Below are 13,891 nucleotides of genomic sequence, written 5' to 3' on the forward strand. Positions count from 1 at the left end.
TAAGTGACAGAGAAGGAGAGATATCAGCGGGGAGCTGTGGATAACAGACAGTTTGATCTGTTACCGTCAACGTTCTGTTAGCGTTCCCCTCTGTGCCTTCAATGCGTTGTCTTTATGGTTTAATTAGCAGTGGTCATTAGCGCTTTGTCAGATCAGAAAAAGATTTCTAATCAATTATTCATTTTCATCTTCTCTTGGCATGAACATTCCCTCTCTCCGTCTGTTTCTCGTTCTGTCCAGTTCTCCTGGGGACTCGGGGAACATATAGTCACGCATTAAAAACTCGCAAATGCTCTTGCTTTCCATTTGCAAGACGCATCAAATGTTTAGGTTTGGTTTTGTCTTCTTTTCCCAACACTGTCTCTGTAGGTGTTCTAAAACTCTTTCTCAAATTATCGTTGTGTCTCATGGCTTGTCGTTTTCCCGCTCAGGTCCACCAGTCACCACACTGACGAGCAGTAGTACCACCACCACAGCAAGACCCGTCACTTCCAGCTCCATCCCCTCCACCATGCGACCTTTGCCCCCCACTGCTCACCCGATAGGGGCCATCAACAAGGCGCCAGACCTGAGGCCCATCACCGCCACTGTGCCGGTGACCCGCAGACCGCTGAGGGTCCCACCCCAAGGCCCGGAGCTCCAGGGATGCGAAGCCCGCGTGGCCCGAGGGGTGCAGTGGCCCGCCACCCAGAGAGCAGAGACCGTTGACAGGCCGTGTCCTAAGGGATCGCTGGGTGAGTGACAGAGATGGGCTGACTGTCTATTGAAAGATTACAGGCGTGTGGTGGTGTGTGTAAATGTGATCTGAGCGTCCTAACCAGGCACAACTTGATAAGCTGCTAGTGTCATTTTTCTGTTAGATACTCATCAATGGCTATACTGAGTGGAATTTTTGAATTGTTGGCAAAGATAGAAAAATGTACCATGAGCTACTCATCATTTAAAATAATATGCTTATCGTGCACAAGGTTTGATGTACTTTTTGTAGCTAACTACATTAAAGTATTTAAGGAGGTCATATATTTATATATAACATGTATTTTATACACTACCCCTTCAAAAGTTTCGGAACACTTGCTTTTTCCAAATTGTAGCGTTAATACTGAAATCATCAAAATTGTGAAATAAAACAGTGGACTGTGGGAATTATGTTGTGACAAAAAATGTATTAATTATAGCTTGCTAAGTCATCCATTTTGAATTTTTTTTAATAAAAAATTTGTTTTTGAAAATTAAAACATCTTTGTCTGTAAAATATTTTGAGGAGTAAAATATAGGGTTAGGCAACTAATAGTCCTATAAAACACATAAATATTTTAACAAACAACATAAAAGTGATGATTGGATATATTTTTTATTTTATTGTTTTGCATACGGAATGTCACCATATATTGAGACACAAAATTGTATAATTGAGCTATTACTAAAACATTTCAATTACAATTATTTTTATAGGAAATGTGCAATAAACCCATGTATCATCATGTATTTTATAATTGTTCAGTTTTTATATAATTGTTTCATTATTATTTCTTATGTCTCTGCTCAAATGTATTTTCTGTAAAGCTGCAATGCAAAGCATTATAGAAAACAAAAATGTGTAGACTTGAACTGAATATTTTTTCTACACAAAAGATTAGCATATAGAAACTAGATGTTCTTTAAATGATATTGTCCATATAAACTGATTCTCAACACGTCACAAAAAACAATGACTTAACACTTCGCTACGCATTGGAGAAAAGTTGCTTGCTACTCTCAAAAGTTGTACTTGATTAAAATACTGTCACGCTAATGATATATGTAATGACGTAAGTAGCATCCAACTATAGGAAGTTTTAGCTCCGCACTGAATAGATGTCGCTCGACTCTTTAATGTGCTGCACCTGGCAGAAATGTGCTAGAACGTTCTGAAGTCACAAGGAATCATGGGATTGCAGGAAGGAAGCGTGCGTGGTGTTGGTGATGAAAAGGTCACGCAGTGTTTGTTGAGACTGCTTTTTGTGGAAGCGTTTGTTGTGTTTGGTCTACACACCTGCATTGTGTATGCACATCTGTGCATGAGTATACGCTCCTTTGCTTTGTATCTTGTGCGCGCACGTACTTCCTGTTCCTCCGCATCTCTGTAGTCGCTCCAGCTGGCAGAGCCTCATGGGACTCGCAGATAAAAGGCAGTCCCTTGCAGATGAAGGAGCCATCTTCAAACTCGGCATGGGTTAGCCCACAGAAACTGCAGAATTGCAAAATGAATCTGTAGACACGGTACAGATGACAACCCCCCCCCCCCACACACACACACACACACACACACACACACACAACCGCTGCATCAGATGCCTCATGTAAGAAAATGCCCCCCTTTGTTAGCATCCTTCTACAAAACGCCTTCTTTCTTTTGTCACCTTTTTACTGGCGCTTAAATGACAGACATGTTAAATTATCAGCAGCTTTAATTTGTGAACGCTGGCAGATCTTTCAAAGCCAATCTAATGTGGATGAAAGAGTGGCGAGGAGGGGAAAGCAGACAGTGACAGAGAGAGAGAGAGAGAGAGAGAGAGAGAGAGAGAGAGAGAGAGGAAATACAGATGCTGCTAGTGCCACTCCACCCCTTCATCTCTCTCTCTCTCTCTTTCTCTCTCTCTCTCTCTCTCTCTCTCTGTGTGTTTTTTGGAGGTGTTTGTGTTGTGGTTGCTGGAAAGGCCTGTAGTTGTTTGATCACAGCATGCTGTCCTCTCTGTGAACTCGGCTAACTAAACAGCCCAACTTAACAGAAAATGAGGAGTGGCAGAAGGTTTCTCCCTCGAGGTGTTTTCTCAGCGTTCAGAGGTGATGCTCACAACTGGTGTGTGAGCCCGCACAAGTGTGTGTGATGGCATTCACTTGTCAGCAAAGTCACTTCCGCACAGAAGAAAAGTGTTTTTTCATGGAAGCGTTCACGGTGAGCTTCTCAGCACCTCTTACTCTCTCGAGCACTCTCGTTCTCTCTTACTCTCACCCGCATAAACCGTGCGCTTGGTTTGAATGTTTATTTTGTTTGTGCTCATGTTTGAAATCGGATTATACGGACACTATATTTGAGTTCATTTGCTGGTGAAGTAATGTAGTGACATATTGATGTAACAGGGCTCTAGACTCACTTTTTGCACTGGTTGCACTGGTGCGCCTAACTTTTTTTCTTAGGTGCACCAGCACAAAAGTTAGGTGCACCCAAATTTTCAACCGCATCGCATTTAACACTGCAGTTTTAGCAGTTCTTTTTTTTTAAATCACTGTCCATATAGGCAAAATTGACTTGTAAATGATTAACTAACAATCTGGTCAACATAAAGTTCTTTATTTGAAGCACAATTCTACAAGAAAGGTCACTTACTGAAAAAGTGTTGGTGCTTAAAGTGCTTCACTGAACTGAAACTTAAAACATCTCAAGATAAATGGACCAGGGCTTGACATAACCTGGGAGGTTGATGGCTCCGTGTCAGAGCATTGCTTATGATTTTCGGACGGATCAGGCCTTAACTTAACATTATTCACGAAAAAGTTGTCAATCGTTCTTTTCATCTTCTCTCATCATCCGCGCTACATCCACTCTGTTTAACTGACGGGCCTATAGGCTCCTCCCCTCTCTGTCTGACTGCAGCTCACGCATTTTCACACGTACACACCAGAGGTTGCGCTAGACTTTTTATTGTCCGTCATTTTGACTGACAGGCTCGTAAAAAATCCGTCATAATCTATTATTACCCGTCACTATGGTGCAAGGTGGCTTTACGTGGTAATTAGTATGTTCGTGACGTCATCACGCTGTACTTGTGTCTCGGAACTTGTTGTATTTTAATACAACTGAATGCCCAATAAAGCCGTTGTTGTTTATATTCATCTGTATATTTCATGTTTTAATGTTTATGTTCATACGTGATTCGATCTGGGAAAACCCAACACATGGTGCAGATTTATATATTACAGTTTTTGATACCAAGCCCTTTCCAAATCAGTTTTTATTTTGCTCATTGTATGTATGTAACAAAAGTTATGGCTGAGGTCGGCTGAAGCGCTAGGATTTTCAGGAAGGGAATTTGGAGAAAAACGGGTTTAAAGTTAAGTGATGAAAATAAAAGCACAACAGTCCAGTATCACAAGTAAAAGTCACTTTACAGTGGTAAAAGACTTAATAACAATTTAATAAAAAACATTTCCTAGTGTTGAAGTCTATAAAAATACTGTACAAAACCGTTTGAATAAAACGAAAGTAAGGAAAATGGTGCAGGGCACACTTAAAGAACGAGAGCTCTGCCGTTATCACTACACGAGGAAACTAGCAAACATTACGGTCAACAACTAATAAGCAGTGAAGCAAGTTTTACCTTGTTTATCATGTGCATAGTGTCTGGACTTTTGATCATTCCTTGTATGTTTTGCGATCGCGGTCCGGCTCGCATGAGCAGCGATAACTCCCGGTGCTGCAGACGGGGAGCTCCGCCATCTCACGAAAACATTGTATGAAAAAAACTTTGCATGCCGTAGTTTACACAGGACTGGCGGGAAATGTGCATTGATACTCCTTCATTCTTCGTGTTATGTAGTTTACTTTGATAGGTGAACTGTCTTTCCCGCGTCTCAGCGCGACATCCGACGGGTTTTCTCAGATCGCATCACATATGTCTAGTCAGTAACAATGACATGTGAAAACACGCACGTCCCTTCGCGAGCATATCACGCTCTAATGAAGGGAAACGGGGAGTTACAAATTGCTCTCATTGTAATCCGTCAAAATAGCTGACAGACGGACGGCCTTCAGATTTTTACGTCACTGGTAAACATTTTTTGTCAATGACAGAGAATTTTCGGTTAACACGACCTCTGGTACACACACGTACAGGAAAATCTGGACCACGGACAATCAGAGGGGGGTCCGCCCTTCACTATCTCTGATTGGTTTAGACCACGATATGGGCCTAATGTGTGCCTGTTGTTGAATCACAGGGAGACTTTCAGAGTCACGGAGACTTTTTTTCTTCCTCGAACGGCTGGTCGCACCGGTGCGACCTCAGATTTTTCTTAGTCGCACCATTGAGAAATCAAGTCGCATGTGCGACCAAATTGGTCGCACTCTAGAGCCCTGTGTAAATGGCTGTAAAGGGTTATTTTGAATTGCACCTGTCATTTAAACTTAAAGAGTAAATATTTGATGATTTTTAAGGTCCTACTTTGGTTTATGGAGTGTCCAACAACAAGTTTACGTACATACACGGTGTAAAAACACTTTCATTTTCTAATAATAGGCAGTTATTATTACCTTACTTCTTGACTGACTTTCAAATGATTCGTTCGGCGATTCATCTGTCTAATCCCCTCCTTTCTGTCAGCCTACTCTGATCTGATTGGTCAGATGGTCTAGACTGCTGTGATTGGTCTACCATGTGCAGTGTTGCAAATGGAATGTGCATTACACGGAATGACGCAAATCTGACCCGGAACTGAAATTAGTACGACAGACGACTCGTTCAAGTGATTCAGATTCGACTCCTTTTTTCCCGAGCCAATAACTTTGTAATTCGTTCACTTTCGGCTTTACAACTTGGCAGACTGCTTACATTCACACACACAGCAACAATACACAGCATGAAACTTCTGTCATCATTTACTCACTTTAAAGTTGTTCCAAATCTGTATACATTTCTTTACTTAACATATCTTAACAGATCTCGCCCCCCATTGACTACCATAGTAGGAAAAATTACGTTTAAATTTTTTTTGTTCTGTTGAACACAAAAGACGACATTATGAAGAATGTAGGACAGCAAACAGTTCTGGGGCACTTTGGACTACCATTGTATTTTTTCCTACTAGTCAATCTGTTTGGTTATAAGCATTCTTCCAAATATCTTTCTCTGTGCTCATCAGAACAAATAAATGTATACAGATTTGGAACAACTCGAAGGTGAGTAAATGATGACAGAATAGGGTCGTGTTTTTTTTCATAGTTCTACAGTAAACCATTAGTGTATGTTAGCATTTTGTGTTGTTTGCCTATGGTATTTGATAGAGCGTTTGGACCTGGAAACGGTCTCTGTGAAGCCTCTCCTTCCGAAACACTTAATCTACTCCTATTGGTCAAGCTGGCCCGGCCTGTTGTGATTTGACACAACATTGATTTTGGATTGAACATTGGATTTTGTGATGTTTGTCTGCGATAAACATGTTTAAATTTGTTTTACGTTTGTAAGTGGTCTATACTCAAACAGCGACATTACACATGACATAAAGTTAAAAATGTGAAAAAAATCATAATAGGACCCCTTTAATTCATTTTTATGTGTTAGTTGTCAGGTTGTCTTTCAATACATTTTGTTTTCTGATACAATAATTTAAGGGTGTCATTAAACCTAAGGTTGACATGCCTCCTCAAAATAATTGCGTATTTAAAATCTGTATACATATAATGAGTGCAAAACAACAATATTTGACAAAATTTCAAATATGAAATATCGTGTCAATTTTTCTTAAGTACCACAGCTGACAATAACGGATTTCAGAGGGAGGCAGCATTTATTTGAATAGGATCAAAAGATGATTCGCAATTATGATTTCTGAATAGTAGGGTATGATCAAATTCATAGTCACGATTATTTTGGCCAATATTGAGATCACGGTTATTTAACTTGAATTCAACATGAAAATAAATGGAAAACGCAGAATGGAATACATCCATTATTTTGTTTCTGTAATCGTTGGAAGCCAGAATGGATGATTACAAATAACTGCGATGAATTGCACAGCCCTACTGATCGGTAATACTAACACATAAAAGCTACACAAAATATGCCTATTATTGTATTAACCCTTTAGGTGCCAGGGTTTTTTGGAAAACATGCTGGATTTTGACATCAAGATTTCAAAAGCTTGTGGCTTGAAAGGACTTAAAGATAGAGATCTTCTGTTTATTAGAAAAATGTTGGGCATGACCAAAAGTTTATGTGGGGTGTAAATATACTCATCTAATTTGCATATTATGATGTCATCAGGGGCGGCCAACTTGACTTTCATAATATTCAGGAAATAGTAGATATTGAATTGACTTATTTGCATGTTTTTTTTTTACTCTTTGATCCTTATTCCAAATGATCAGAAAAGAGGAAACCACCTATAAAACAGGAGAAAGTACTAAATTATTACTATATTACTATACTTTATAGTAGTAAAACGCATGCGAACAGTAGCCTACTTTCTGATCAGTTCATCAGTAATATTCAGGAAATAGTAGATATTGAATTGATTTTTGAACTTATTTACATGTTGTTGTTCATTCCAAATGATCAGGAAAAGAGGAAATCAACAGTAAAACTATTAGTAACTATAGTAAAATTATTACTATATTACTGTGCCATAGTAAAATGCATGTGCCTATTTTTGATCAGTTGACCAGCTATCTGCCCAATCAGCTGCCTCTACCTCTAGCAACAGCTCTCCTATGGACACTACGACCACATTCACCCCTGCCACCCCCTTCTCCGTTAGGCAAAGGGTCGAAATGATCGCTCGTTTGTGCTTCGTGAACATTCGCGCCTTGCACGGCGGCACCATTGCGCTGCACAGATGTACCGGGAGACGCGCGGTCATTAGACGACCGATCGTGATTTCCAAAAGGCAAATATTCCCCTTCAGAGTCAGAATCGGCGAATAGCATTCGCAACACATCCTCGCGGTACAACCTTTTATTAGCCATTTGGTGATTTTCTCTCACAATTTACTCTGACGCTCTGAACTGAACTGCTTCCGCTTCAATGACACGATTGCTCACTTGCTCTGCTATTTGCTCGAACACTTTGAATAGGAACATGACGTCATTTTGGTCTAGAATTGAAGTACTACATGTCTGCCATCTAGTGGTAGGGAATACAAATGAGATATTACACCATATTAGGATCTACAGCCTATTTTATGAAGTATGACGTCTTGTCGCAATTCTGCGACTTTGGCGCTTAGAGGGTTAATATGACCATAATAATACTAAAATACTTCTCTTTTTGTCTCTCTTTCTACTTCTTTCCCATCTTCTGTTCTCAGGAATCGCCTCCTTCCAGTGTCTGTCGTCTCCTGTGATGTGGAATCCTCGCGGTCCTGATCTGAGTAACTGCACCTCGCCGTGGGTCAACCAGGTGGCTCAGAAGGTGAGACCACTAAGAACTTCACACTGGAAGTGACCTCTCCCTCTTGCTGTACTGCACTGTTCGCCAGCTCAGCTGATATGATTTTGGTCCCAGCTCACATTACCGCACACAGGTCATTCTCTTGACATGATCTGGAACAAAATCCCTTTTAAAAGGAGAGTTTGAAAGCATCTCTGTGGAAAGTCACAGAGCACACATTAAGGACTGAACGTTTCTGTTTTGACATATCACTATACGTGCCGCTAACATGTTTTATTAATTATGTTTGCTGAGGTCAACTTTCAGTGTCAGTCAATGTCCAAAATTCTTCATAAACCTTTAACATTGTGACGGCTTTACAAAATTATCCACGCCGAAGCAAGTAAACCTCAGCTAGGATATTTATTGCAGAAAATGTGGGTGGATTGGTAATGTTTCAGAAAATTTCAGAACGAGACATTCTTGCAGCTCAGTCAATAAATGATTCTGTATAAGGTAAGAGTTCACTTAGCGATGGGAGATTGTAAATAAAATACCATCTGCATCACTTTACGTTGGTGCCGTCACAGTAACCAAAGCTTTTGTACGTGTCTAGTGTTGATATATTTGCTGTAGGGCCATTACAGGCTACATTGCCGCTTTCAAATAGAGCGAGCAATCTTATCGCATTTCACGCTTTCGTTTATTCCCCTTTTCATTTTTTGCAATAGCTCGATTTAGAGCGTCATTAATGATTTGCTGTCTTTTGTCTGCACGTCCCGCAGATAAACCCAGAAACCCCCGGCTCACACCCCCACGGCGCGCGGCAGGGGTTTGAGCTTTACAGACCAGACTGTGTGTGTACATATGAAGTATGTGTGTGCGTGTTCACTGTGCAGATAAAAAGCGGTGAGAACGCAGCAAACATCGCCGCCGAGCTGGTGAACCACACGCAGGGCCGTATTCACGCTGGTGATGTCAGTTCTTCAGTCAGACTCATCGAGCAGCTATTGGATATATTAGATGCTCAGCTGCAGGCCCTCAGACCCGGGAATAAGGAATCCGCAGCCAGGAACTACAATAAGGTGCTTTACACACACACACACAAACACACACTTGCCCTTTAAACAAACCCTTCATGTTCTGTTTGTTGCCACATCAATGTACCTGGCACAGGAACACCCTTGAAACTCACAGGCGCGACATGAATGTGTGTGTGTCAGTTTGTGCGAGACTGAAAGCTGTTTTGTTGTGTTTTGCAGTGGCAGAAGAGAGAACGGACCTGCCGGGCTTACGTTCAGGTATTGTATTAGTATCTAACGACATATTTTTGTAAGAATTTCTGTGCAGTGTATAAAATACTTTATTATTTTGTATTAGTAAAATGCTGCTGATGTATAATCAAAGGGCTGAGAGCATATGTTCCCCTTCAGTCAGTCTCTCGACGTTGTGTTGAGAGACAGACTGGGGTTTGATCTTGAGAACCTATCATCTCCGAGAGGAATTTAAAACGCCAATGGGCTTTGGCGAATGGCACACGCACACCAGTCCCCGCCCCGTGCATACGGGTATAAAAGGGAGGTGGCGGAGGCCATTCACCCATCCTTTGTTCTTCGGAACCTGCATGACGTACATGTCAAGCGCTCCATCTCTTCGAGATTCTTCCAGACTGCTGGATTTACGACGCGAAGCAGCGGATTTCTCCCTCTCGGTAGCGGACTTCCCCTGGGCGTCTCGGCAGCAAGCCGCAGATATTTCTAAAAGAGCAAATTTCCTCTCACAGCCCCCCGGGCGGTTGAGCCCAAGACAAGGTGACGCAGAGATGATGGCCGTGCTTGCCCGGGCTGACCTGGAGGTGCATGAGGAGCTCACAAAGACGTGGAATATGCTGTTCACGGCGCGTTCCCGTCTGACGGGCTCAGGAGCTGTTACTTCCCTGGACGGTGGGGCAGCTAAGGGATATGTCGACGTCCCCCAGGTGGAATGTGCAGTCACGGTGCACCGCGGACGCTGCCACTTGGAGGGGTCGACCAAGGCTCCCTTCCATGGCATGTAAACTCTTTGACATTACGATGCTGTGGGTTAAACTGCCTCCGCCCTCCACGCTATGGCGGTCCATCAGGTTCATAATGCTATGGCGACACATCGGGTCACAAGTAAAAGCGTTAAGATCTGGTTGATGGGAAGACCGACCCGGCTGCGCACCGCCACCTGCCTCGGCGACAAAGTTCATGGCGGGTGCTCTGGGTCAGACGGCGTACACGATAGTGGTCCAAGGGAGACATCTGTGGCTCAACCTTGCGTAGTGATGCTCAGAAGGCGAGCCTTCTAGATGCGCCCATCTCGCAAGTGGGGCTGTGTGGTGACACTGTGGAGGTTCTCCTTGGTGAAGAAGCAGACTGCTCTGCCGTGACCCGGCCACCTATCGGTCGTCGAGGTGCCGAGCGCAGCTTGCCCCCTGTGGTGGCCCCTCTGGTACTGGGGCCCTCCAAGCAACGGCCCACCAGAGATGCAGAGCCCTGCAGGAGAGCGCTTCTACCCCGTTGGGAACCCACCTAGGAGACAGAGCGGCCCTGACGGGATGAGCCAGGGGGATTGACAGTAACAGCAGGGCCCCAGGTCATCGCCAGCCGGTCGAAGCGGGATTCCACCTGCCACGTCCCCCACCCAAGCCAGGCCCTTTTTAGGGCCGGGCACCCACTCTCTCTCAAAAGAGCTTCTCTCTCTCCAGGCTTCCCCGCAGCACTCTCGATTCGACGGTGCACTGGGCAACACAACTTTTCGCTGCCTTCCGCAATCTCCACTTGACATTGCGTTGGCTGGCAGTAACACCAGGCAGGTAGGTCAGTCACCGAACCAACCTCCCACGGCACGGTGAAGCAGATCGTCCCTCTGGTTCCACTGTCACGGTTCTTGGGCGCTTGGCAGAGTGCACCAACCCTTCACAGCCGTATCGGTTATGCGATCCAGTTCACCAGGCGCCCGTTTCGGGGCATACTCCACACCTCGGTTCGAGGGGAAAACACTCCCGTGCTTTGGGATGAGGTTGCCGCCCTTCTGGCGAAAGGTGCGATCGAACCCGTCCTTCTAACCAAGATGTCTTCCGGGTTTTACAGCTCGTACTTCATAGTGCCCAAAAAAGGTGGGGGGCTGCACCCCATTCTGCATCTGTGCTTCCTGAACAAGCACCTACACAAGCTGCCGTTCAGGATGCTGATGCAGAGGCGCATCTTGGGCTCAGTTCGTCACCAAGATTGGTTCGTGGCAATCGACCTGAAGGACGCATACTTTCACGTCTCCATCCTCCCTCGACACTGACCGTTCCTGTGGTTCACGTTCGAGGTAAGAGCGTATCAGTACAAGGTCCTGCCCTTCGGTCTGGCCCTGTCTCCTCGGGTTTTTACCAAACTCGTACAGGCTGCCTTAGCGCCTCTCAGGGAGCAAGGCGTGCAGATACTCAACTATCTCGACGACTGGCTTATCTTGGCACACTCGCGAGATGTGTTATGTACGCACAGGGACCTCGTTCTCCGGCACCTAGACCATCTGGGCCTACGGGTCAACCGAGAAAAGAGCAAGCTCTCCTCAGCGCAGAGCTCCTCTTATCTCAGTATGGAACTAGACTCTGTCCGTATGTCAGCTCATCTCAGCAAGCATGCACAGTCGGTGCTGAACTGTCTGAAATTTGTCAGGCGGACTCCAGCGGTCCCGCTGAAACATTTTCAGAGGCTCCTGGGGCACATGGCGTCCTCGACAGGGGTAATCCCTCTCGGGTTGATGCACATGCGGCCGCTTCAGCACTGGCTTCAGAGTCATGTTCCCTGGACGACGTGGCACACTGGCACCAGGCGCAATATGGTAACGCCTCAGTGCTTTCGCACCCTCAACCCCTGCTCGGGCAGGTTTTGAGGTGCGTCGTGGTCACGACAGACGACTCCCTGCAGGGGTGGGGTGCAGTGTGCAACGGGCATGCAGTATCGGGGCAGTGGACGGGTCCCCGGCTGCAGTGGCACATCAACTGCCTGGAGTTCCTGGCTGTCCTTTTGGCACTCAGGAGGCTCCGGCCCCTCGTGCAGGACAAACACGTGCTGGTCTGATCGGACAGCACGGCTGCCGTGGCGTACATCAACCAAGGCAGCATACGCTCACGGCAGATGTCACGACTCGCCCGACACCTCCACTGGAGTCAGCAGGTGACCAAGTCCCTTCGAGCCACTTCCATCCCGGGCGACCTGAACCAGACAGCCGATGTGCTCTCTCGTCAGGGGACGCCCCGCGGAGAATGGCAACTCTATCCCCACGCAGTCTGGCTCATATGGGAGAGGTTCGGCCAGGCGCAGGTGGACATGTTTGCCTCCCCGGACCCCACCCATTGCGCTTTGGTACTCCCTGACCGAGGGACCCCTCGGCACGGATGCCATAGCACACAGCTGGCCGCGGGACAAGCAGAAGTACGCCTTCCCCCCAGTGAGCCTCCTTGCACAGGTCCTGTGCAAGGTCAGGGAAGTGATAGTTGCGCCTTATGGGCCCGACCAGACTTGGTTCTCAGACCTGGTGGCTCTGACGACAGTTCCTCCCTGGCCGATTCCCCTGACAAAGGACCTTCTGTCGCAGGGGAAGGGCACGGTGTGGCACCCCAAGCCAGGCCTCTGGAATCTCCATGTCTGGCCCCTGGACAGGACGAGGAGACTTGCCGCCGGCGGTCAGAGCCCGCCACTAGGCGTCTATAAGCTTATAAGTGGTGTCTCTTTTCGTCCTGGTGTTCTCCCCGTGGGGAGAACCCACGGAATTGCTCGATCGGGTCAGCGTTGGCCTTCCTACAAGGAGACTAGAGAGTAACCTCTCCCCAACAACGTTGAAAGTGTATGTAGCCACTATTGCCGCTCATCACAATCTCGTGGAGGGTAAGTCTCTCGGCCAACATGACCTGGTCACCAGGTTCCTTAGGGGTGCGAGAAGGGTGAATCTACCTCGACCGCGCTCCGTACCCTCTCGGGACCTTAATGTGGTCTTACAGGGCCTTGGTTGCTCCCCTCTGGGGAGGAAGACCCAACCTCCAACGTGTTGTGTCCATCTCTATTAGCTCGCTAATAGAGATGAACGCCACCGCCCGTGATGGCCGTCGGTACAAGCCTCTCAGTATGCTACTAGTACTGATCCCACTGGAAGATTACGTCTCGCAGTAGCGCTCACTTGTGACTCGCTAGTCCAGTCAGTGTCGCTCCGCTGGAGGTCGTGATACGGCTCAGCGCCGTGGCGTGTAAAGATAGGTCCCCAGTCTGTCTCACAACACAACGTCGAGAGACCGACTGAAGGGGAACGTCTCGGTTACGACTGTAACCTCCGTTCCCTGATGGAGGGAACGAGACGTTGTGGCATGAAGACCCGCTGCAGTGACCAGGAGATGTCTCTCAGATTCCTCAGCCCAAAGGGTGAGTGAATGGCCACCGCCACCTCCTTTTTATACCCGTATGCACGGGGCGGAGACTGGTGTGCGTGTGCCATTCGCCAAAGCCCATTGGCGTTTTAAGTTCCTCTCGGAGATGAGAGGTTCTCAAGATCAAACCCCAGTCTGTCTCTCAACACAACATCTCGTTCCCTCCATCAGGGAACGGAGGTTACAGTCTTATCCGAGACGTTTTGGTAACACTTTACAATAAGGTGCTATTTGTTAACAATTAGTTATTAGCTAACATAAACTAACGATGAACAATACTTCTACAGCAATTATTAATATTAATTGATGTTAATTTCAACATTTACTA

The 13,891-nt window shown here is 45.8% G+C and overlaps 1 protein-coding gene across 3 annotated transcripts in view; it reads left to right on the plus strand.

The window, feature by feature from the left end:
* adgrl1a (adhesion G protein-coupled receptor L1a) overlaps positions 1-13,891 on the plus strand; it is a 179,254-nt gene that overhangs the window by 129,196 nt on the left and 36,167 nt on the right. For all 3 annotated transcript variants that reach the window (XM_057347039.1, XM_057347041.1, XM_057347040.1), the window contains 4 exons: positions 432-734; positions 8,065-8,168; positions 9,026-9,211; positions 9,389-9,427. In XM_057347039.1, coding sequence (XP_057203022.1) covers positions 432-734; positions 8,065-8,168; positions 9,026-9,211; positions 9,389-9,427 — 632 coding nt within the window. The remainder of the gene's footprint in view (positions 1-431; positions 735-8,064; positions 8,169-9,025; positions 9,212-9,388; positions 9,428-13,891) is intronic.

Source organism: Triplophysa rosa, linkage group LG11, assembly GCF_024868665.1.
Source record: "Triplophysa rosa linkage group LG11, Trosa_1v2, whole genome shotgun sequence".
Classification (NCBI taxonomy): domain Eukaryota; kingdom Metazoa; phylum Chordata; class Actinopteri; order Cypriniformes; family Nemacheilidae; genus Triplophysa; species Triplophysa rosa.